This window comes from Petaurus breviceps, unplaced genomic scaffold, assembly GCF_028583685.1.
Source record: "Petaurus breviceps papuanus isolate PSGF00001 unplaced genomic scaffold, PetGlider_PUasm1.0 220, whole genome shotgun sequence".
In the NCBI taxonomy this organism is placed as follows: domain Eukaryota; kingdom Metazoa; phylum Chordata; class Mammalia; order Diprotodontia; family Petauridae; genus Petaurus; species Petaurus breviceps.
Genome location: NW_027185876.1, coordinates 3,283,887 through 3,309,778, shown reverse-complemented (window position 1 = coordinate 3,309,778; position 25,892 = coordinate 3,283,887). Strand labels below are relative to the sequence as shown.

Sequence of the window (25,892 nt, the reverse complement as noted above, 5' to 3'; positions counted from 1 at the left end):
ATGGGTAGAATAAGCAGAGCGGAGCTGATGACCTTTGGTGTCCTTTCTAGTCCTAAATCAATAATTCTCTAACCCATGTGAACTGTACAATTATAAAACCAAAGAGAGAGGCAAACTGTATGATTTATAAAAAGGTGCATGGTATGCAGCAGAAGCATCCAGGGCAATCAGGTGCAATGCTCTTCAGTTTAGGCTCCATTCTGGCAAAGCCAGACATTTCTGGCTCTGTTGATTTATTTAAACACACTGAGACAGGGAGCTGTTAGTCATCCACTTAGGGGGATGTTATAACACAGCCAAAAAGCAATGAATTAATTTTGATTCCCATCATGGAGGGTTTTCCACGTTTTGATGCAATAATTCTATTTAAAAATTATTGATCTTGAAATGAAATAAAATCACAGAATTATCTAAGTGATCCTGAGGTCCAACAGCCTCATCTTAGTAATGAAGGAACTAAAAGAAAAAATTATGTTAGTTGGTAAAAATTGGACATACCATAGCAAGTATAGTATATGTTTGTATAGGAAATAATTTGTATATAGGAAGAATGGGATAATGGTCAAGGAGAATGAAAGCTAAGAGGTCAAGGGTGATTTTTGTAGATATAAACTTCAATAGAGAAAAACAGAAGGAATCCAGATTGTCAGGACTTGAGCAGTATAGAAGTAAAGGGCATGAAGTTTAACAGTGAAAGAGGAAAAAGAAAAAGCGTGAGCCTGTACTCAAGGTGGTTTATTTGCATGGCATGGGACACCTACTCGTGTTTGTAGGAATGGAGGAAGAAATCAGTAGAGAAAGAGACTAAAGATATGTAAGAGGGAAAGCAAGAGGGGTCAATAGAATAAGATCCTGGAAGAAAGGGAAGGCATCAAAGTCACTGTGGAGAGCTTGGGTTTGACATGACAGCACTGCTGTTTCCTCTGATACAGGAGGAAAGAAATGGTAAGATCCCAGAAAACATACCAGATGGCTTCAACTTTTTCTGCAAAGTAAGAGATGATGCCATGTGCTGGGACTTGAGAGATATGGATGGAAAGCTGGGGTCTCAGAGAGTTAGGGAAATGGTTGGGATGGATGTTGTGAGGGATGTGCTAGAGAATCAAGAAAGAGCAAATGCAACAAGCATAGTAAAGGCCTGACTGAAGTGCATGTGGTGTACATTCCTAGGGGAACCCCTGTCTCAGGGCTTTCTGCCCTAGTTCTCCACTGCTCAGGAACAGGAGCCGAGATGTTGAGTTAGTAGTGTTGTTGAGGAACAGGATGGCAACAGTGGAAGAACAAAGGAGCAAGAGATTGCTGAGCATTGGATAGGGAAGTCAGAGAGGGATTAAGTGTTAAGAGCACAGCACAGAAAAAGAACAAAGTTAGGAGTGACTGTGAGTAAGGAGAGGAGGTACATGAGATTATGGGCAGACAAAAATCTTCAAGTCTAAGGGGTGCTTTTTTTACATGGAGCAATTTCAAACAATGGCAATATCTAGAGAAAGGCCACTTTTGCAGAAAATCAATGCTTTGGTCTAATGAGTATATTATTTTCTATCACATATTATTTCCCATAAGAGGCAATGAGGCATAATGAATAGTGTTGGCCTCAGTGTGTCGGAAAGCTATACTCACACCCTGCTTCTGACTCCATAATGACTGCAGGCAAGTCATACAACCACTCTGAGCCCCAATTTCCTGACTTGTAGAATGAAGCTAGTCATACCTATAGTTCTAGTAGCTACCTCATAGCAGCAATGGGAAGCTCCAATGAGATCACAGACATAAAGTGCTTTGCAGACTTGAATGCGCCATCTAAATGCCAATCATTATTATGGTCAAATGCCCTGGTCACACAGGGACAGTAAGGGGTAGCAGTCCTTGTGCTCCACTGGTATCATCCCAATGTCCCAAGAACTCAAGGAAGGTCCCTAGCACATTGAAGAGCTCCCCTGTGGTAAACAAGCAGAAAAACACAGACAAGAGTCATACAGGTAGGAAAGGTAATAAGCATTTCTTAAGTACCAGGCACTGTGCTAAGCATTTTACAAATATTATCTCATTTGATACTCATAATACACCTGTGAGAAAGGTTGTATTATTAGCTATATTTTACTGATGGAGAAACTGAGGCAGACTCAAGTTAAATGACTTGCACAAGGTCACACAATTAGGAAGGTCAGATTTAAAATTGAGCCTAACTCTCTCCACTTCCCTACCTAGCTGCCTCATATAGAGAGGATGGGTAGGGATAGACGGGTTGTGATTTGCATCTCTGAAGGGAATACTCACATGGAGAGAATTCTAGATCCACTGGAATATTAGAATATGTTTCCTGGTAAAGCCAGCATTGCTTCACATATAGAATACTGAGAAAGACAAGCTCAACTTCTGCTACTGGAACATTTCAGCTGTGACCCCACAGAAGTCATTGAACATCAAAGTATCTTGGACAACTCCCTAAGACTTATCATCTGGTTTGGTGGAGGGTGTTCCTTCCCCAAGATTTGTATAATATTCCCTAATTGAGTGCTATTAGTCATGCCTTTGTTTCCAAGTGTCCAGTCTGACAGTTGATGTAGAGCCTGGTTTCCCAAAGCTTCTGTTGTGTTGGAGCACACTCACTATCATGAAGATGTTTAGTCAAATAAAGCAGGTGAGAGGGAGCACAGTTAGAGCTGGAAGAGATCTCAGAGGCCATCTATGTCTTCCTTGTGCAGATGAGGAACCTGAAACCCACAGAGCCTTAGACTCTTTCCACCATATCATGTCTCCTCTAAGGTTCATAAATTTCCTCCTCTTTTGCCCTCCCAGGAATACCAAAGAATCAGAAACAATTCCTTGCACATAGTGGTTGTTCATCTGTCCAGTGTCTCATCAGTTTCTGCATGTTCTAGAGCCAGAAGGAACAGATAGCCTGGCTGGGACTGAATACCAGTGTACAGAAGCTGGGTCATTCAGTTTGACGACAACAGCCCTGCTTCTAAATGGCAATATCAGCTGGGATAAATGATCCTGCATTAGATCATGAGAAAAAGGACTTGGGCTAAGTGTCTAAAAGCTGTATATTTCATATTTGAAAATCTCAAAACAAGAAGATCTTCCTGGGGTTTTTACTTTATTTTCTTCTTTCATTCCTGGCCAGATCCACTCACTCAGGATTACCTGGCAACACTAAGTCTACTTACCAATGTCTGGGATGAATCTGTGCTTTCAGGTAATAGGAAAGAAATTCTCAACAGATGGTTCAGAAATCGTCCTTCTGACTGATGGAGAAGATAGTACAATCAGCACATGTTTCAATGAAGTGAAGCAAAGTGGGGCCATTATCCACACAGTCGCTCTGGGACCTTCCGCAGACAAAGACTTAGAGAGTCTGTCAAATATGACAGGTAAAATATAACCTGGAGAATGGGTTTCTTCAGTGGGAACAAAAGATTATTTCTACATAAGATTCCCTTCAAGTTCTCTAATATCTGTAGGTGACCTGGTGTATTTGAAGGCTATGGAAGTGGGGCACAAGTTCTGTAAGGTCAGTCAATAAACATTTAAGTGCCCACTATGTGCCAGGTATGGTACTGAGTGCTGGGGACACAAAGAATGGCAAAAGAAAGTCTCTACCTTCAAGAAGCTTACATCATTTGGGGGCAAGATAATACACAAAAAGAAGCTGAAAAGGGGGAAGGGGAGAGAAGAGTACCCAAAGCAGGGGCATGATGGAGTCCAAAGGAGTGAATCCTGGTGGGAAATGAATAAACAACTGACTAGGACACTGTACTTAAACTGAAGATATAGGAGAAGCTCTCTGCTCTCCCCTCTTGGTCCTCGATACTCCAACTCTCTCCAATCAGAGAGGGGAAGAAGCCCCTCAGGCAGGGGAACCTGCTGAATTTTGAGTTCCAGAACTCAAGTGAACTTGGAGATTGATGAGGTTCTTGGGGCAGGATGGAGATGTTCAGAGGAGTGCAGCTGGGTGAGAAATGAATAAAATAACTGACCTTACAACTGGAGAGGCTTCAAATTAAATCCAATAACAGCCTTAGTGTCTGTGTCTGAGGACATGCCAAGCTACATTCAGAAACAGATTTATCTTTATATTTGGTCTGTGATGATTTTTTCCCCTAAAATAAATCTCAAAAGGTGTCTACCCAATGACAGAATTTCAACATCTCAGAGATGGCTTTTGAGGTCCATCAAACACCAACTAGTCCAACCCATACCCAAGAAAAGAATCATACAAATGGTCGTGGTTTTGCTGTCTCTTGGGTGTTTTTCAAAGACCACGACAAAAATACTGAATTCAATTTGAACAAATTCAGTAACCATCTATTCCAAGTCCGCTATGTTTAAGGCACTGTGCTAGGCACTATGGGTAAACAAATATATGGTAAAAACACAGCCATCAAGAACTTCATGGTCTAAGGGGGGATGAGGAAAAGAATGAGACATGGGCACAAAGATGCCAAAAATATTTGACTTGTCATTCCTAATCCAAGGACCAAATCATTCCCTTGATGAAGAAAAATAAGAAATGTATACTGAATAAAAGTAGTGCTTGACTCTCTTAAGTCAATCAATGCCTACCAGAATCACTGGGAAAGGAGTGAACTTTCCAGACAATTAAAGCTTACCCTCTTAAGGGACTGCTTTTCAGTTTTAACCAATTCAGATGCAAAGGTGCCTAAAATTTACTATGCGCTTCCTTAAATGATTAAGCAGAGCTCTCCTGGACCTTGTTCTTGATGACAGCATCATCAGTTATGTTACTGTACTACTAAGGTATATAGGAAGGGGTTGGTTAGAGCCAGATTGTAGCAGTGTATAGTGTATCATGAATACATACTTTTTTGATGAGCCAGTAGTTAAACATTTACTAACACACTGCTGTATATGGGACTGATTGCTAATACACAAGTGATCTTTATCATAGATCTATTCCAACTCTCTCATTTTACAGATGAGGAAACAGAAGCCCAGAGAGATTTATGTGACAATTCTAATAAGAATATATGTTGAAGGCAGGATTTGAACCCAGGCCTTTCTGACTTCGGGTCTAGTGCCTTGTCCATTAACCACAGAAGCCAAAGGTCAAAGAGACGAAGGAACTCATGTGAGGTCACAGGATTATCACTGGTCGAACCACCACTAGAAGCCAGACTAGGGGTTTTCAACCAAACCATGATTCCCTGGCTAGTGTATTCTTTGATTTCTTACATCTTTTTTTTTTTTAGTAAAGTTTCATCCCCTCCATTGATGTCACTGTTATATCCTGATGCTACTAGTGTGAATGCCTTAGCAGGATCCATCTCCCTTTTTCCTCACCTTCTAATTTGTTTTTATTTATGGGCTGGGAAATCAAATCAAGTTTATCAAATTTTGCTTGAAATAAGAGTAGGTCCTTCTTAAAAATCCTATTCTGATTGCTCATTCTGAAGGTCTTCAAGGCTAAGCCACTGAGGCTCTATTAAGACAGAAAGGTTTTGGGTAAGGGCTTGTTTATGGTGATGTGCCCATTGTCCCAGGATCTCTTCTCTCTTTTCCTAGAATTTAATTACCTGTGTACTTGTAGCTTCTGCAACCTCACTTCCAACTCCAAAAGGGAATGTAAGATCCTTGAGGGTTAGAGACTATTTCTTTGCAGGAGACAGCTCTTGCACATAGTAGGGACTTAATGAATGTTGGTCTAACTGAACTGAATTGACCAACATTGCTAAAACTGGAGAGACGAGTCACTGGAAGATTGTCCACTAAGCAATGATTTCTTTCTGGCCACAGAAACATCTACTAAGGCATTGGAGGGGCTGGAGTTAGCTTTGGTAGAGGGAGTCCCTACATGGTTCAACTGATGGATTCCTGAAGTAGTGAGGCTCCAAGAAGCTCAATTATGAGTGAAATTCATGAACTAGTTTGGTTTAGATCATGGATTCTGTGACACTTCTCCGACTCCTCATCAGTGATTTTATCTATGCCCAAGGCCTTGGTTGTGTTCCAGAGGAGACTTTAATGACTGTATAATGTATAGTTCATACACCACAAGACTCAAAATTTTAGGTTGACTTCGAGTGAAGCTACATTCTTACTGGCTGTAGAATGACTGCCGTTTATGAAACAATATGAAAATTTATGAAAAACTAACTTTGGTAAGACTGTTAATTTGTCACTATTCTGTGCCGATTATTTAACTTCTGGTAATATAATCCTACTTTAGGAGGTGTGCAGAAAACTTCAACAGACATTGCCGAGAACAATGGGCTCATAGATGCATTCAGTGCCCTCTCATCAGGAAATGGAATGATCACTCAACGGTCCATCCAGGTCAGTTTCAATTTCTCATTTCCCATGTTTGTGCTACATAGGATTGTAGCACTCTAGGATCAGAGATTTAGAGTTTATAAGGACCCCTCAGGTTCACAGAATCATACATCATAGATATGAAGTTGGAAGTAACTTCAGGGTCACCCAGCTGAAACTACACTTTTTATGGGTGAAAAAACTGAGTAAAATGGACTTGCCCAAGGTCATGCAGATCATGAGTAGGCATGACAGGATATGAACATAAGTACTCTGCCTTCACAGTCAGCATTCTTTCCACTGCATCACACTGGTTGGAATATTAGATCAATGGGGACTCACAGTAAAAGTAAAAGGTTTTCATACACATATACACATACATATATGTGTGTATGCATGTACATATATTTAACTTAACAAATTGTATTAAGCACCTACAATATGTCAGGCACAAATTTGCAAATATGATCTCATTTAATCTTCACAACAACTCTGGAAAGTAGGTACTATTATTAGCCGCATTTTACATAATCAAAAACTGAGGCAGACAGAGGTTGTGTGACTTGCCCAGGATCATGTGGCTAATAAATGTTGGAGGTCAAATTTGAATTCAGGTCTCTCTGACTCGAGGTCTAGAGCTCTAACTCCTATACCACCTGTCTCTAGACTGTAAGCATTTTCACTGGTTGACCAGTCTTGTTTAAATTTTTAAAAGAAAAAAAGCAGTGGACATCACAATGATAATTCACATGATGCTCTAACTGTCCCACTGATATATGAAACAAGCTCTTTACCCAGTCTGCTTTGAGAAACTTGTCCAGTCCTAATAGCTCCTTCTAGAGCCTTGGAGGATGAAGAAACTGAACATCATGTATACCATTGTAATGACCTCTACTTGCATATTTCCATGCCCTACTCCCCTCCCCATGCCTCTCCCCATCCAATCAGTTCTCTCTACTGGATCTCTAGCTATATCGTGAGTTCTCCATGATATTTTAGCACCTTGAAAGTCATCTGAATCTAAGTGCAATGTCACCATTTAAATCTTTTTCAAATATCCCTAACAGAGCAGTTGCTGTTGCAGTGGATACAAAGTTGGGCCTGAGGTAAAAAAGGCTCCTCTGTGAGTTCAGATCTAGACTCAGACATTACCTGTGTGACCCTAGGCAAGTCACTTCACCCTGTTTGTCTCAGTTTCCTCATCTGTAAAATGAACCGGAGAAGGAAATGGCAAACCACTCCAGCAGTTTTGCCAAGAAAACTCCAAATGTGGTCATGAAGAGTCAGATTAACTGAAAAGTCTCAACAACAACAAGGATCCATAACAGGCATGAATTCTCAAGCAGGGATTAGGAAGATAAAAATGGACATCAGGGTCAAATTTGTTATTAAAAAAAATGTCCTTTTTTTGCTATTTTGCTATGCCTTATTAAAATTATTATCAATAATCAATCAACAAACATTTATTCAGCACTTACTATGTATCAGGCACTGTCCTAAACATTGGAGAGATACAAATTAAAAATTAAATGGGCCCTGCCTGCAACCAGCTTACATTTTACTCAAGGAAAACAACATGATCAGAGATACTTAAATGAAAAACACTTACAGAGTACACAAAATGAAAAGGGGACAGGAAGGCACTATAAGCTAGGAAGGAAAGCACTGTTGTGCTCAACAGTGGGCAGCATGTCAGAAAGATGCTGGCCAGAGTGAAGCATCATCATGTTGTGGGCTGACTACATGTAGCAGCTTCCATCACTCAGGACAGCCCAGCCCTGGGATGGGAGCTCCAAAATGGAGTAGCTTCATTTATCCAGGGCATATTAGATTTAGATGTGATAAGCATTTATTAAGTGCCTGCCTTGTCCAGAGATGTTACCAAGGAAAAATGGACAAGAGATTGTGGTGGAAGTTGAGAGAGAAGAAGGAATTAAGGATGACACCAAAGGTGTAAGCCTGGGTGACTGGAAGGAGTGACTGGTGTAACCCTCCACAGTAACAGGGAAGTTACAAAGAGAGGAGACTTTGGGGGAACAATAACTAGTTCAATTTTTGACTGAATTTAAGATAACTGTGGGACATCCAATTAGAGATGTCAAACAGGCAGCTGAAGATACAAGTCTGGGATCAGCAGAGAGATTAGGGCTAACTAAATAGATCTGAGAATCATCATTCAAGGGCAAATAATGGAATCCATGGAAGCTAAGGGGATTGCTAAGTGAAACCGTATGGAGGGAGAAGAGAAGACCCAGGACAGAGCCCCGTACCACACAATTAGCAGGTACAAACCTGGATGAAGATTTGCAAAGGAGACTGAGAAGAAGCAGTCAGACATATACAGAACCAGAAGAGAACAGTATCATGGAAAACCAAAGAGAAGAAAATATCAAGAAGAGACTGACCAGCAGTGTCAGGGCTAGAGAGAGGGCAGGAAGGCTGAGGATGGAGAGACATTAGAAGAGGCAGTCAAGGGAGTGGCAATTGTTATGATAACTTTGGAGAGATAAGTTTCAGTTGAATGATGATGTGGGGAGTCAGACTGCAGAGCATAAAGAAGAGAGTGAGAGGAAAGGAAAAAGCACCTAATGTAGACAGTCTTCTCAAGGAGCTTGGATGCAAAAGTGAGAAGAGGTATGGGATGATAGCTAGTGGGGATTGATGGATCAGAGGGAGTTTTTTGAAGATGGAGGAGGTACAAGCATGTTTTTTAGCAGAGAAGAAGCTAATGAGACAAGGAGATTGAAGATAAATGAGAGTGTAAGAATGGAGGGGACCAACTGTTGAAGAAGACAGGATGGAATTGGATTTCTCATGCATGGAGAAGGTTTTGCCTTGTCAAAGAGAAGGGCTACTTCATGTAAGATGGGATGAAAGAGATAGTGGCAAAAGGCATATAGGAGACAAGAAATGAAATGAAAAACAAGAAAAAAGGGAGCTCTCAGAGAATAACTGTATTTTTTTTTTCAGTGAAATAGGAGGTAAGAATTTTCAGATTAGAGAGTGGGTTAGAGGGAACCATAGGAGGCTTAAGGAGAAATGAAAAGATTTGGAGGAGCCTCTGTGGTGTGTGGGACAGTGAATTAATTGGGAGGAATGAAAGGATGACAGGACCAGACTAGGCCAGGCCAGGCCAGACCAATGGGGCAGGGTATGGATCTTGTATGCATAGGGTTTGTTTTTTTTTTTCTTTTTGAATGTTGTTCCCACCCCCTACTCAGGATGTGAGCTCCCTGGGGACAGAGACTGCTATAATTCTCTGTGCTTTTGCTCTTTCCACCCAATAAAAATTACTGCCTGTCCTCATTGCTGAGAAGTTGATTCAAAAGCAAGGAGTTCAACCGAGATCCTGGCTTAGATGACAGTTTTATTCTCTCCCCACTCACAATGGAGGGAATTTGATTTAGAAGGGAAGTTGAGTAGAAAATAGAAGGGAGGTGGAGAGTGAATGAGTGAAACTTGCATATTACCTTAGGCTAAAAATAAGGGATCTCTTTCTAGCCCTGCCTTTCACACCCTTTGTGCCAGGAATATTATTCATGTACATCTGTATAAACCTTGACAACTGTCCCCTCTCAACCATCCTACCTCCTAATGGATGCTAACCAGAGGAGGGAATTTGTTACAGGGAACTTCCAGGTAAGGAAATTCCCTCTACCAGTGCATGCTGGTCCGTTCTCTGTAATTTATCATCTTTTGCCCATTGGCACATCCTTTAGATTAATTGTGACATGACTTGCTAATGACTTATCCCTTTGCCTGGTCACTAAATGTCTTGTTACATTTTCTTAACAGCTTGCGAGTGAGGGAGTCACTCTGAAGGATGATGGGGAGTGGATGAATGGCACTGTTATTGTTGACAGCACAGTGGGCAATGACACTCTATTTCTTGTCACATGGACAATAAAACAACCTGAAATGTTTATCTCAGATCCCAGTGGGGAAACATATAGTACTTTTTCAGTGGATGCAAAATCCAAAATGGCGCACCTCCAAATACCAAACACTGCCAAGGTGAGGAGCTTTTTCTCGTGTTTTCTTAAAATTTTCAGAAAATGGAGCCAAGACCTTAATATCAGTATTCTAACTTTGTAATTATTCTTGAGTGACAATAGGTTTTTCTTTTTTAACTAAAAAAGCTTATCCTCTTGGAGATGTGATGAACTGACCACAAAATTACACTGTAGCAACAAAGGACTGTTATAAAGGGTATTAGAAGGACAAACACTAGGCTAGAACAGGATGGTAGGCCAGAAAATTATAGAACCTTTCTTGATTGGTGTGAACATACTTATGACATCCTATTTTCCCATCCAGAATCTTAGAGTCCATGTTTTCTGACATCCAAAATCTTCACATTACTTCTGAGGAGAAAAAACTGTGACAGGGGCATACCTTTCTGGTCACTGTTCATAGCAAAGATTTCAATAGTAATTGGTATTAAGTATACTCCAGGGAAAGCTCTATTCTAAATGCTGCACTCACAGAGAAGAATGGTTTGAAATGACTGTCAGAAATGTCATGCAAACTCTCTAGCTGATGGTTTTCTTGAACTTAATTTGCATAAATAAGATAAGAGGTTGAGATAAAGGATAACAGAGAAGGTAGGCAGGGCAGGTTTTTACAATGTTTTGCTTTAATGAATTTCTATTGGATTTTTCAGGATGGAATTTGGACTTACAACCTTAAGTCAAGTGTACAAACCCTGACTCTGACAGCAACCTCACGTGCTGCAAATCCTAATGTACCTCCCATTACAGTGGATTCTAAAATGAATAAAGACACCAACACCTTCCCTAATCCAATGATTGTTTATGCAGAAGTTCGCCAAGGATCCCTACCTATTATAGGAGCCACTGTAACAGCCCTCATTGAATCAGCTGATGGAACAACAGTGACTCTGCAACTTCTGGATAATGGTGCAGGTAACTAACTTATCCCCCATACAAACCTCAATGTTATTTATCTTTTAAGAAGGAAGATACTTTTTTCCATTTTTAATAATTTTTTCCAATTACATATAAAGACAAATTTTAACATTCAATTTTTATAAAATTTTGAGTTCCAAATTTTCTTCCTCCCCAAACTCTCAAAAAGTAAGTAATTTGATATACATTATATGTGAACAATCATGTAAAACATATTTCCATATCAGTCATGTAGTGAAAGAAGGTTTGCAAAAAATTACAATTTGCAAAAGGAAAAAAAAAACATGAAAAAAAATTAAGAAAGTGGAAATCCAGACTCCATCAGCTCCTTGTCTGGATATGGACAGCATTTTCCCTCATGAGTCTTTTGGAATTGTCTTGGATCACTGTATTGCTGAGAAGAGCTAAGTCAATCATAGCTGATCATCACGCTATATTGCTGTACCATGTACAGTTCTCCCGTTTCTACTCACTTCACTTTGTATCAATGCATGTAAGTCTTTTATGGTTTTTCTGAAATCTGCCTGCTCATCATTTTTTTTAAAATAGCACAATAGTATTCCATTCCATTCATACATCAGGACTTGTTCAGTCATTCCCCAATTGATGGGCATCTTCTCAATTTCCAATTCTTTGCCACCACAAAAAGAACTGCTACAAATATTTTTGTACATATAGGTCCTTTTCCTCTGAGCTACTAACAGTTATTTGCTGGATCAAAAGGTATGCAGTTTAATTGACCATGGGCATAGTTCAAAATTGCTCTCCAGAATGGTTGGATTAGTTCACTACTCTATCAACAATGCATTAATGTCCCAATTTTCCCACAGCCTCTTCAACATTTATCATTATTATTTTCCTTTTCTATCATATTAGCCAATCTGATAGGTATGAAGTGGTACCTCAAAGTTGTTTTAATTTGTATTTCTCTAATCAATAGTGATTTAGAGCATTTTCCTATGACTATAGATAACTTCAATTTCTTCATTTGAAAACTACCTATTCATATCCTTTGACCATTTATCAATTGGGGAATGACTTGTATTCTTATATATTTGACTCATTTTCTATGTATTTGAGAAATGAGGCCTCTATCAGAGATACTCCCCCCAATCTTCTGATTTCCTTGTAATTTTGGCTGCATTGGTTTTGTTTGTGCAAAAACTTTGAAATTTTATTTAATCAAAACTATCCATTTTTAATTCTCTTGATCCTCTCTGCCCCTTGTTCAGTCATAAATTCTTCCCTTATCCATAAATCTGAAGGGCAAAATTTTCCAAGCTCCCCTAATCTCTTTATATCATCCTTTATGTCTAAATCACATGCCCAATTTGACTTTATCTTAGTACATGATGTAAAATGTTGGCCTATAATCTGTATCTTATTTCTCCCAAACAGCTTTCCAGTTTTTCCAACAATCTTTGTTAAATGTCAAGTTCTTATCCCAGAAAGTAGGGTCTTTGGGTTAATCAAACACTAAATTACTATTGTCATTTACCACTGTGTCTTCTGTACTTAATCTATTCCACTGGTCCACCACTCTATTTCTTAGCTAGTATGAGATTGTTTTGATGATTCCTGCTTGGTAATGTGGTTGGGATCTGGAAGAATAAGATCACCTTCTTTCACATTTTTTTTTCACTGAATCCCTTCATATTCTTGACCTTTTGTTCTTCCAGATGAATTCTATTACTGTTTTTTTCTAATTCTAAAAAATAATTTTTGGTCATTTGATTAGTATGGCACTGAATAAACAAATTAATTGGGTAGAAATGTCATTTTTATTATATTGCCTTGGCCTACCCATGAGCAATTAGTATTTCTCTAATTGTTTAGATCTGACTTTATTTGTGTAAAGTGTTTTGTAATTGTGTTCATATAGGTCCTGGGTTTGTCTTGACAGGTAAACTACAAAACATTTTATCTACAGTTATTTTAAATGTAATTACTCTACCTTTTGCTGCTGGATTTTGTTGGTAATATATAGAAATGCTGATGATTTATGTGAGTTTCTTTAATATCCTGTAACATTGCCTAAGTTGCTAATTATTTCAACAACTTTTTTGGTTGATTCTGTAGGATTCTCTAAGGGTACTATAATATCATCTGCAGAGTGATTATTTTTTCTTCATTTACTGTTCTAATTTCTTTCATTTCTTTTTCTTCTTTTATTGCTATAGCTAACATTTCTAGTTCTATATTGAATAACAGTGGTGATAAGAGGTATTCTTGCCTCACCCCTTAACTTACTAGGAAGGCTACTAACTTATCCCCATTACAGACAATTACTTACTAGTGGTTTTAGATCAAAAGAGTTTATCACTTTAAGGAAAGCTCCATTTATTCCTGTGCTTTCCAGTGCTGTTAACAAGAATGAGTGTTTTATTTTATCAAAATAGTTTTCTACATTTATTGAGATGATATGATTTTTGTTATTTTTCTTACTGATATGATCAGTTATGCTGATAGCTTTCCTAATACTGAACCAGCTCTGTATTCCTGGTATAAATCCCATCTGGCTATAGTATATGATTTTTGGCATATATTACTATCACCTCCTTGCTAGTATTTTCTTTAAAATGTCTGCATCAGTGTTCACTGGAATTCCTGGCAGGAAATCATTAACACTTTTTCATGCTAAAAGGGAAGAATAAGGCTCATAACTTTTAAATTGAGAAACCTTAACAAAATAAAAGTAAAATTAGCGTGCTATAGTAGAAAAGCACTAGTCACTCACTTTTGAAATGCACAAGCTGTCTAGACCATCTTGGGCAGTCACAATCTCGCTGGGTCTCACTTTCTACAAAGCGAGGGGCTGGACTCAAGGACATCAAAGGGCCCTTCCAGCTCATGATTCCTGAAAGACATGCTTTATTATTCCCTTTGAAAGGAATTCTGGGTCTGTGCAAAAGTTTCCTTCTTTACCCCCTTTCATGAATGAGCAATCTCTTTATTCCTGACCTCTGCTGCTTGGAATCCCTAGCCTCCTTTACAACACAAATCAGATCCCATCTCCTACACAACATTTCTCCTGATTTCCTCTAAAAGCTACTTCCCTCTCTATTCCACTCCCCACCAAACTGTTCGATATTTACCTGTGTATTGACCTTTCCACTATTGATCTCTGAGTCTCTGAGTTATGTCTGCCAAACTAGACGTAATCTCTTTGAGGACAGGGTCTGTTTCCTTCTTGTTAATGTGTCTCTAGCTTGTTGAATTGAACGAATATCATATCAGGCTTGAGGTCGAGGAAGACTATTTACTTGGAACCATAAGTGGTCCCCTAGTTACCAAAGAACCTCTTAGTTTTAGGGAAAGTATATGACCTATGAATAAATAAGCAATCAAAGCTCTCTCTTAGATCACAGGGGAATCCAGTAACTTGGGTTAGGTGAACCTCTATAGCATAGAAGAGAGGCCCACAGAAGACTGTAATCTGACATGAAACAAATTTAGAAGGTATTTGGTAAAAGGCCAATTCAAAGTCATTTGACTACAGGGAAATACTTTAGAGCAGTAGCTCCCAAATTTTTCCATGATCCTTGGGAGAAAGGACAATCTCACACTGACCAAACATTAGTACCACCCTGCCTCTGTCAACCATTCATCCTCTTCAGAGCATGCACTATTTAGATAGCCTTCAACAATGATGTCTCCTCTACTCCTTGAAATGTCTGTATACTGTGTGGAAGGGACCCTCAGGGCCTTTTGTGTGGTATCCACATTAAATAAAAATATGTGGATTTGAGAGCCATTTATTAAATTGCTTCTAAGGTAAGGCACAATGGTGTGAAACAGGGATACATTAACAAACAGTAAGCAATCCTTGCCCTCAAGGAACTTACAATCAAACAGGCTGAATACAACATGTGCACAGAGAGGTAAATGCAAAGTATATACAAGGTAAATTCAAAACACTTTGGATGTGTGGGGCGGCCAGGTAGCACAGCGAGTAAGAGCACCAGCTCCAGTGTTGAGAAGACCTGGAGATCGAATCCCAGGCTCAGACACTTAGCACCCACCCAGAAACACCTGGCCGTGTAACCTTGAGCAAGTTACTTAACTCCAATTGCTTAGGGGCGGCCAGGTGGCTCAGCGAGTAAGAGCACTGGCTCCAGCATCGGGATGACCTGGATCAAATCTGGGCTCAGATACTCAGCACCACACCCAGAAATAACTGGCCGTGTAACCTTGAGCAAGTTACTTAACCCCGATTGCTTTAAAAAAAAAATACTTTGGATGTGGAAGAGGATAGGGAAGAAACTAACAAATAGGGGGAATCTGGAAAGTCTTTATGTAGGAGATGGAACCTGAGCTATGCTTTGAAGGTAGTTATGGATTCTAAGAATCAGAGGTGAGGAAGGAGCACATTCTAAAAATGGGAGGCCACTGGCTCACTTAAGATAAGGCAGAGAAGTGAGGGACTGAAAGATATGTATACGACACGTAGTTAGCCTGCCAATCTGACTGGGAAGGAGATCACATGAAAGAGAGTAATAGAAAATAACACTACAAAGGTGGGTGGGTGCCAGATTATGGAGGGATTTAAAAGACTGACAAGATTTCTATAGAGGTAACAGGAAGCAGTTGAAGATTTTTGTATAGTAACATCACATGTTCAGATCTGTGTTTTAGGAGTATTACAGAGGGATGAGACTGGAGGCAAGAAGACCAATTAGGAAGCTATTATAATCATCCAAATGCCTGAATCAGAGTAGAGGCTGTGTGAGGGGAGAAAAACAGATTGATGCAAGAGATGATACAGAGGTGGAACTGACAAGACTTGGCAAATGGTTACAGAGATTTAGAGAGAAGGAAGAGACGGATTCAAATTCTGCCTTGTACACTAATTAATTCTTTGACTGTGGAAAAGGCACTGAACTAAGTTTCAGTATCCTCATTTATATAATGGGTACAATAATATTCTTCATCTGAGGTGTGCTGGTAAATGTTTAGGAACAGGCTTTCTGGGAGGGAAAAGCACACACAACACACTTCTAAGTTTAATCTCCATCACCTTCTTAAATCAAGACAATCCACCAAGCCCCCACTTGTAGGTATTTGCCAGGTATAAATGATCACACTGAAAACTGAACAATCAGCTATCTCTAGTACAAGTTGACTCTAGCACACCACTGTCAAAGTACTTACCTTGCAGGGCTGTTAGGTGATTCCAATGAGATCATATTTGTAATAAGCTTTGAGAACTCTCAAGAATTTTATAAATATGTGTGTTTGTGTGTAGAAGTGGCACAGAGATACATATGTATATACATGCACACTCATACATGCGCTCGTGGGAGTGTCTATTATCTTCCAATGTCCAAGTGTATTTTTGAGAATTTATATGTTCATTAATTATGACACTGCTTACTAACTCCTTTATTTTCCACAAAGGTGCTGATGCTTACAAGAATGATGGTGTGTACTCAAGGTACTTCACAGCCTACAAAACAAATGGTCGATATAGCTTAAAAGTGAGAGCCCTGGGAGGAGCAAACACCCAAAGGTCAAGACGCCAAGTGAATGGAGCCTTATACGTACCCGGCTGGGTAGAGAACGGTAAGGAACCTACCCTAACAAAAATATGATGCTGTCTTGAATCAAAGGCAAGAGGGGATCTAATTGAACTTTGACACATCTTGGATCTTAAACTAAAGATTGTTCACACATTATACAACTTGTTGAAGGAGTTGGGCCTGTTTAGCCCAGAGGAAACAAAATTTATCTGTCAAGCAGTTGAAGGGATTTCCCAAAGAAGAGAAATCAGACTTGTTCTATTTGGCCGCAGAGGGCAAAACCAAGCTCAGTGGGTACACGTTGCAAGACCTAGGCTTGATAGAAGGAAAAACCTCCTACCACTTAGAGCTCTCCCTCAGTAAAATGAGCTGCCTCAGCAAGAAGAGTTTCTCCTCACTAGACAGACTCTCCATCTCTAAAGAGCTGCACGTTCAGTCTAGATGACTACTCAGGTTTGTTGTAGAGGGGGGTCTTTTCACATAATATGGACTAGATGGCCATTTTCAACTCTGAGGTTCTGAAATTCTCAAATTTAGAGGTTACCTACCAAGTGCATCTTATTATAAGTCCAGTATGTCTGTCCTACACAGAAAATTCAACAGACCAGTATAACACAAGGAAGTCATAGTGTATATGTAACTGTTGGAAGAATCGGGTTTTTAAGCCTTAATATTCCATGCTGCTCACAGACACAAATCCTTTGGTAGAAGTAGAAAGGTTAGGACTAAGTATCACAGGATCTCAGAACTGGAAGAGATCTCTACAGCTTCTAGACCAACACATTCCTGGAGCAAAAGTTCCCTCTACAATATTCTGTCTCCATCCTCTGTTTGAAGCTCTCTGGTGATGAAGCAATCCACTGAAAAAGTCTATTCTACATTAGAATATCTCCAATTGCTTCACTGTAACTTTGGTATTATAGTTCACACTTACCCACGTTGATCAAAATAAGGCCAATTCTAGCCACTCCACTCTCACCCACCTACAGAAGATGAACAGGGTATTATTAGGTCAAGCTAGCAGAAAAATGGGCAAGGGAAGATCTACCCTTGGATGATGGCTTGGCTAATATAAGGATTCTGAGCAAGAGAAAGTGCATGATATGGTTATTAATAACATAATAAGTGGTACTGAACTGGCCCTGAGGATATCAGCAATCATATTTATTCCTGAGTCCACATCAACAAAATAATTATTACAAGCAACTGATTTTAATGAATTTTCATGTCCTTATAATTCCAAGGGGTTCATCAGTCAAAAGGCTGTCTTGTTTTTCTTCTTCACCTCTGGGCCACCTTGCCTCAGAGCCAATGCAGCTTTCAACAAGAATTTTCTCCTTGGGCAAAAACCATTGGAGGTGGAGGGTATAGTGGAGGTGTGATAACACAGTGGACAACAGTCCACCAGAGGATATAGTTGTATTAGGAGAGGTGGTACATTGTCTCCCATAGACTTCTGTCCCATGGGCATTAAGGGAAAAGGGTAGAAGAAGGGCACCATGGTGACTGCACCCTGGCAGTGGCAGTGTGGGGTTGATTGTGCCACATAGTGGAGATACAAGAGGTTTAGAGACAGCAGACTATGTGAAGGAAGTCTGGCTTCCCAAAAAGGAAGTACATCCATCTGGGGAGCACCATGTTTCCCTGGATATAAGCATCCTGGATCAACTCTCTGTTTGTCCCATACAAGTAATAGCTTTGTTGAAAAGAAAAATGACTAACTATATAGGATGATAAGAAGAGGGTGAGATAATGATTAATAATAATAATAGCTAACGTTTATATGGCATTTACTATGTAAAGTGCCTATACTTTACAAATATTATTTCACTTTAGTCTCACAACAACCCTAGAAAGTAGGTACTATTATTATCCCCATCTTACAGTTGAAGAAACTGAGTCAGACAGGTTAAGTGATTTGCCCAGGGTCACACAACTAGTAAGTGTCTGAGGCCACATGTAAGCTCAGGTGGGCACAATTCCAGGCCCACCTCTCTGTGCATTACCCCCCCCCCAGCTGCCTAGGCTAGTTACTAAGATAACAAACAACTGAAATACACATTTGTGTGGAAGTGACTATCAAGGACAAGGCTATTGGTGTTTTTCTTTCCCACTATGCAGGTGAAATCAAAATGAATCCACCAAAACCTGAAATTAGTGAAGATGAAATTGAAGCAAATATGCAAAGTTTCAGCAGAACAGCCTCAGGAGGTTCATTTATAGTATCCAATATTCCAACTAACTCTATACCTGACAACTTCCCACCAAATCAAATTACTGACCTGGAGGTGAATGTTGAAGACGACCACATTAATATGACCTGGACAGCCCCTGGGGATGACTATGACATGGGACAAGGTAAGCGTGCCTTCCGTTTGATGCAGAGCCAAAGGCTCTCACTGGCGATGAAGAAAAGGAAAAAAAAAAACACAAAATGAGGAACTGGCTTTAAAAAACAAAAGTAACAGATCCTGAAAATCGCAATTTTAAAACCAGTTCTTTGACTAAATCAGCACCACCTGATCTGAGAAAAAGTCATTCCAGAACTCTCAAACAGAAAAGGTTAAGTGAGCCCTGAAAAATGACAGTTCAACCTGCAAAGCTCACAAGGAAATAACTGAGATATATGACCCTTATCTTATTCATAGCATGTGTGTGGGAAGGGTCTGGGAGTGGGATACTGAGGACTATGACTCCAAAGTACAGCCTCTACTAGGTCTTTCTTTAGCCATGGTTTTGAAGAGCAAGTGATGAGGGCATCTGGGGTAGCTCTATTTGACATCCACCATCCACACAGGTGGGGATCCAAACTCATTCGTTTTGGTTAGGTCCTTATATAACATTAAACACTACCCAGAGGCACAGGGAGGTATCTTGCTCAGTTTTTCCCTATGGCTTATTTCTGGTCTCTGTCTGACCAGATAAGGTCCAGATAAAGTTCCCAGTGAATACCCCTATGTGCCCAGCATGGTCCTGGTCCTGAGCCAACAGTCTCTTCTCTTTTCAGCTCAACAGTATATTATAAGAATGAGTAAAGAGATCCTCCAACTAAGAGAAAACTTCAACACTGCTCTTCAAGTGAACACTACTGACCTCATTCCAAATGCTGCCAATTCCAAGGAAGTCTTCGTGTTCAAACCAGAAAATTTTACATTAGAAAATGGCACCACCATCTTCCTTGCTATTAAGGCAGTTGATAAAGCCAACTTGACATCACCTTTATCAAACATAGCTCGAGCATCTCTGTTCATTCCTTCTGCAGAAGATCCTTCCAGTTCTGCTGGAAGTAACACATTACCAATAGTGCTGTCTGTGGTTGTTGCGGTTTTAGCTGTCATTTTAAATGTCACAGTGTGCTGAAGAAGAAACAAAAGTAACAGGATTGAAGGAATGATAGGATCCGCTCAAAATAAAAAAAAATTCTCTGAACTTTGTGGACTGATTGTACACTTGGACACAAACATTCTTAAAGAAAATTACAAATTTAATATTAAAACAACAAATGGATTAACTATAAGTACTTGGGAAATATATTTAAGGTAAAAATATGAGTGGTCATCCTTTTCATTCGTTAGTTCATATTTTATTTTCCAGTAAATAAAAGTAATTTTCCATATACATATATGTCCCTGAATGTGTTTTTGATTCAAAGAAATGTAGGAACAGTAACTAATCTAAAGCAAGGAGTTAAAAGCTTTTAAAATGGTTCTTCTCTTTGGTAAGTCCACTAGCACAGCTATGAAGAAAATGAGAATTATTTTGCAAGGCAAGAGAGCTGTTTCAGCCAAGGAAGCTGTTAATGAGATAGCTGAAAGAGGGAGAGCTGCCCCCCAAATTCACCAGCTATTCAATCTGCTATATCCCCAAATCTTCAAGGGCACCAGGATTCCTGGAGATCTTTTCACAGTGTGAAGCCTGCAAAACCAGACCCACAGAAAGATGACTTGGTTCTTCCATCTCTTTGAGGCCTTGCCACATTTTGTTGTGATGCACATAGTCAAAGGCTTTAGTGTAGTCAACCAGAAGTAGATATTTTGCTCAGGTTTTTTTCTGGAACTCCCTTTCTTTCTCTGGTGAATGCTGGCAATTGGTTTCAAACTCATCTCCTTCTTCAAAAACCAGCCTGTACTTCTGGTAATTCCTGGTTCACATAGGCTGAAGCCTAGCTTGCAGGATTTTAAACATAACCATGTCTGCATGTGAAATGAGCCTAATTTTTCAGTAACCTAAACATTCATTGGTATTACCCTTCTTTAGGATGGCATGTAAACTGATCTTTTCCAATCCAGAGGCCACTGCTGAGTTTTCCAAATTTGCTGGCATACTGAATGCAGCACTTTAACAGCATCACCTTTTAGGATTTTTAGCTCAGCTGGAATTCTGTCACCTCCACTGGTCTTACTGTCAGCAATGCTTCCTAAGGCCCATATGACTTTACCCTCCAGGATGTCTGGCTCCAGATCTGTAACCACACCAGTGTCCTTATTGGTGAAGGTAAGAGCTTTCTTGTATAGTACTTCTGTACATTATTTTTTTTTATCAAATGCTTTATTACCTTCTAGTTTATATCATTCATTTCCACAAGATTTTGAGTTACAAATTTTCTCCGTTTTTCGCCTACCCACCACCCCAACATAGTGATCCCACTGGATATCCCCTCCTCCAATCTGCTGTCTCCCATATCTTCTCCCATATCCCCTCCAACTTTCCAGTAGGGCACAGTAGATCTCTATGCCCCAGTACCTGTATATCTTATTTCCCATTTATGTGTAAAATAATATTGATAATAGTATATGCGTGTGTGTGTATTTTAAACATTTGATTTTAAAACTTTGAATTCCAGATTCATTCCCTTCCTCCCTTGTCACTCACCCTTACTGGGAAGATAAGCAATTCAATATAGATTGTGCATGTGTAGCTATGCAAAACATTTCCATAGTAGATATATTGTAAAAGACTGACTATATTTCCCTCCCTCCTATCCCACCTCCCACTTCCCCAAGCCTGCCCTCCCTTCCATCTTCCCCCTTCTCATCCTGTTGTATCCAGAAAACGTGAGCAAGACCCAAGTAACAATTTAGAGTTGGACCCTTTATTATACTCCATGTTGGCTGATCAGGCCACATGGCAGCTGATGAGGTACCACCTCACCATCCCAGGTCATATAGCAGCGATCTCAGGTAAAACCTCAGCTTTTAAAGCAGAAACTTGCAGAGGCCAAAAACAGTGACTGGTCAGTACACACCTTGAAATTCCCACCAACACCAAGTCTCCCTGACCCAGAAGCCTGCCCACCTCTGTACAAGTGAACTGACTGGGAAAGGGTGGAGATCCAATGGGGGAGGGTGGAGCTAACCTGGCAGTCTGCTCACTTCCCTGAGGTTGGGGGATGGGAAAACCAGGTACAACAATCCCCTTCCCCCCTACTCTCCTGGAGGGTGAGATGCCCTATTTAGTGTGTATGTCATTCCCTCCCTAAGCCAAATTCAATGGGAATAAGGTTGGCCCATTCCCTTTTGCCTTCCTGTTCTTCCCCTCCATTGTAACCATTTTCCCTTACCTCTTCTATGTGAGATAGTTTACCCCAATCTGTATCCCCCCATCTCCTCTCATTATATTCCTCTCTCATCTCTTAATTTTACCCTTTTAAGTATCATCTCTTCCCATTATTTGAAAACTTTAAAAATTCATTAAATAAGACCAGAAAAAGCCTTTGACAAAATACAATGCTCATTTATGCTGAAGAATCAGTTACAAAATGGAGACAATATTAGTTTTTCTAGTATTAGATTTAAATTTTTTACCATATTAGAAAAGGTCCCTTTAATGGTTTTGCTTTTTGATTTTTTCTTCAGCATAAAATTATCTCTCCTCGATCTATTTTCCAGGTCAGTGGTTTTCCCTATGAGATATTTCACACTGCCTTCTATTTTTTTCATTTGTTTGGCTCTGTTTAATAGTATCTTGATTTCTCATAAAGTCACTAGCTTCCATTTGCTCCGATCTAATTCTGAAGGAATGATTCTCTTCAGTGAGCTTTTAAGATTCTTTTTCCTTCTGGCAAATTTGGCTTTTTAAGGCATTCTTCTCCTCATTGCCTTTTTGAGCATCTTTTGCCATCTGAGTTAGTCTGTTTTTTAAGGTGTTATTTTTCTCAGTCAGGCTGTTGACTCTCATTTCATAATTTTCTTGCATAGTTCTCATTTCTCTTCCCAGTTTTTCCTCCACTTCTCTTATTTGGTTTTCAAAATCCTTTTTAAGCTCCTCTATGGCCTTTAACCAGCTCGTATTTTTCTTGGAAGCTTTTGGTGCTGGAGTTCTGACTTCACTGTCTTCCTCCTGTTCCATGCTTTGATCATTTTTGTCCCCAAAATAGGAGTCTAGTGTTGGATTCCTCTGTTTGCTTTGCTTCCCTCGTTTACTCATGTTGCCACTCAATTACTTGAGTTTTGGGCTTTTTGCCACAGTAGGACTCTGCTACCAGACAGGGGAGCTTCGTACCATACGCTGTGTTTTCTCAGCTGCCAAAGGTATAAGTTGGGTGTCCTCTCTGAAGCCTCCACACACTCTGGCAAGCTGGTCACACACCCCAGGCCCTCCACCCTAGAAGGCAATCCAGATCCAAGCAAGTTAAAGCAAGAGCGATTGCTCCTCAAACTGGTCACTAGGTCCCCCCTACAATCTGCAGGCCAGGAGCTGAAGCTGCCACGTGGTGCTCAGCAGCTTCTCCCTCCAGGCCAATTGCACTCCCAAACTACCTGATTCCCAAAGTCCACATTGCACTGACCTCTCACTTTGTCCTTAGCATCTATGAGTTGATAATTCTGGAAACTGCCACAGCTGCTGGTGATCTGAAGTCCCTCTAGCCGGTGGCTGGTCAGACCCACCCTGGGGCTAAAACCTCTGGCTTGGGCGGGGCTGAGGTAGTCTCCTAGAGCATTGCACTGGCAGTTTCCTGCCAGCCCCCCGGGCTGTCCTCAGTGGGAGGTTAGCTTCTCTGTGTCATTTTGTGGGTTCTGTAGCTCCAAAGTTTACTCAGAATTACCTTTTACATGAATTGGAGGTGGTGCAGAGGTCCTGTTTCTACTCTGCCATCTTGACTCCAACTCTTCCTAGAATCACTTCTGTACATTCTTGCAACCTCTTCTTGATCACTTCTGCTTCCATTAAGTCCCTACCATTTTTATCATGCCCATTTTTGCTTAAAACATTCCCTAGCTATCTCTAATTTTCTTGAAGGGCTCTCTTGTCTTTCCCTTTCTATTGTTTTCTTATCTTTTTTTTGGCATTGTCCATTTATGAAAACCTTATTTCTCCTTGCTTTTCTCTGGCATTCTGCCTTCAGTTGGGTCTTTCCCTTTCTCCTTTAACTTTCACTTTCCTTCTTTCATCAGCTATTTGTTAACACTTCATCAGGAAGTCATTTTCCTTTTTTGTGTTTTTTTTCTTTTAAATATTTTTTGTTGCTGCTTCCTATAGAATTGTGTTCTTCAGGTGCTTTACTAGATCTAATACCTTAAATCTATTCATAAGAGATGTTATTTAGGTCTTACCTAAATGTTTTGATGATTTTCCCTACTTTCTTCATTTTAAGTCTGAATTTCACAACAAAAAATCCATGATCTGAGCCACTATCACCTTCCAGTCCTCACGATTAACAGTATCAAAGGCCTTGGTCAAATCTACAAATGTTGTATATATAACCTCTGTTCTGCTCCTGGCATTTTTCCTGGAGTTGTTGGGCAGCAAACACCATACAGACAGTTCCTTGGCCCTTTCTGAAATCACAATGGCTCTCAGGTAGATGACCATCTCCCAAGTAAAGGATAAGCCTATTAAGGAAACACTCTGGTAGGAATTAGAATATATTAAATACCATAATATACTACTAATTATGTAATATAATTACTTACTAATTATGACTGATTTCTAATGAACTTGCAATAAAGGCCTTTGAGAGAAACAGCCACAGGACCCCTTCTTTCCTTCTAAGCCAATCTGATTTATGGATTGGTCCCTAAATTTAGCCAGAAATGGGAAGCATAAAGGGGAGGAGGCACTTAGGGTAACAAGATATAATGAGAACACACACAGTGTGTGGGATTGTGCATAATAAAGCTGTGGGTGAACTATGCCTGGTGAAATCATATATTATACTATATATATATATATATATATATATGTGTGTGTGTGTGTGTGTGTGTGTGTGTGTGTACATATACACATATACATAGATGCATATATAACTTATGATATATTATATAATATATAATTTCACCACACAGGTGAAATAAAAGGGAATCCACCCAAGCCTGAAGCTGAGATTGAAGTTCCACACAGAAAGAAGACTTGAGCAGAATGTCCTGGGCCATTCCTTTGGGGCATCACACATTCCAGGTGGCCCTGGACCAGCACATTTGTTCCCACTGAGTCGATGGCTGCCTTTGAAACCAAAACTAAATGAGGTGGTCAGCTGTAACGTGGGGTATCAGCCCCTCCTTGCAAAGTGGGTGTGGAGCCCGCACAGCTGAGAAGCCTCGACACAGAGTAGGGCTGCAGAAATGCTTGCTGCTTTCCCCTCCTCCTCCCTCCCAACTCGGACAATGTCTGACATAAGCCTGGGGCTCATTCCCGCCCTCTCATCAACGTCACCAGGCTCCGGCGGGCTCCCCCAGGCCCTCCTGGCCATCACTCCCTCTCACCTGGGGAGTCTCACCTGTAGAAAGAAGAGGACAAGAAGACCTGCGCCTGCAGTCACGCGCCGGTGCACGTGGTCAGGGGCAGCGCTTGGTTTGGGAACGGTTTGGTGGAGTGCGCCTGCGCCAGCGCCTGGGTGGGACCTGAGGGCCGCTCTGTTCCGGTTCTCGGTGGAGGGTTCGCTCTTTAGGGCCTTTAACCCGGAAGTTCCCTTCTCAGCTCTACAGGGATTGAGCCTAAGGAGCGGGAGGTGGGAGGAGGAGAAGAACCTTGGCAAGCCCCGCGAGACGGGCTGAGACTTCTTGGGGGAGATGGTGAGATGTCACCTTCCGGTGGGCTGGCAGATATGCTTTCTCGCTAGTTGTGTTAGCTTCCCAGGGGCGAGTGTCTCTTACAAGTGAGACTTAGCCTGCTTCTCCCTTTCTCTTGAAAAGCCGCTCAAATGGGCTTCCTGTTCACTCAGTCAAAGAAA

The 25,892-nt window shown here is 40.4% G+C and overlaps 1 protein-coding gene and 2 long non-coding RNA genes across 9 annotated transcripts in view; 1 reads left to right on the top strand and 2 right to left on the bottom strand.

Annotated features, from left to right (window-relative positions):
• Positions 1–19,953, bottom strand: part of LOC138166156 (uncharacterized) — a 45,049-nt gene extending 25,096 nt beyond the window's left edge. For 5 of the 7 annotated variants that reach the window (XR_011169550.1, XR_011169552.1, XR_011169549.1 and 2 more), the window contains exons 1-2: positions 19,817–19,953; positions 19,006–19,122 (exon numbers count right to left, since the gene is read on the bottom strand). This is a non-coding gene — a long non-coding RNA (uncharacterized lncRNA). Of the gene's footprint in view, positions 1–2,625; positions 3,362–16,850; positions 17,707–19,005; positions 19,123–19,816 lie in introns of those variants that run through there. The other 2 variants (XR_011169553.1, XR_011169554.1) reach the window with 2 other exon arrangements.
• The window catches only part of LOC138166155 (calcium-activated chloride channel regulator 1-like), a 41,283-nt gene extending 21,200 nt beyond the window's left edge, over positions 1–20,083 (top strand). The window contains exons 8-14 of the mRNA XM_069094562.1: positions 3,203–3,377; positions 6,194–6,300; positions 10,072–10,290; positions 10,940–11,201; positions 16,602–16,766; positions 18,845–19,081; positions 19,731–20,083. Coding sequence (XP_068950663.1) covers positions 3,203–3,377; positions 6,194–6,300; positions 10,072–10,290; positions 10,940–11,201; positions 16,602–16,766; positions 18,845–19,081; positions 19,731–20,083 — 1,518 coding nt within the window. The remainder of the gene's footprint in view (positions 1–3,202; positions 3,378–6,193; positions 6,301–10,071; positions 10,291–10,939; positions 11,202–16,601; positions 16,767–18,844; positions 19,082–19,730) is intronic.
• A 2,350-nt stretch (positions 20,084–22,433) lies between these two features.
• LOC138166157 (uncharacterized) lies at positions 22,434–25,780 on the bottom strand. Its single transcript, XR_011169555.1, has 3 exons — positions 25,440–25,780; positions 23,769–24,555; positions 22,434–23,326 (listed from the first exon to the last, which is right to left on the bottom strand). It is a non-coding gene; the product is annotated as an uncharacterized lncRNA (long non-coding RNA).
• Between the last annotated feature and the right edge of the window lie 112 nt (positions 25,781–25,892).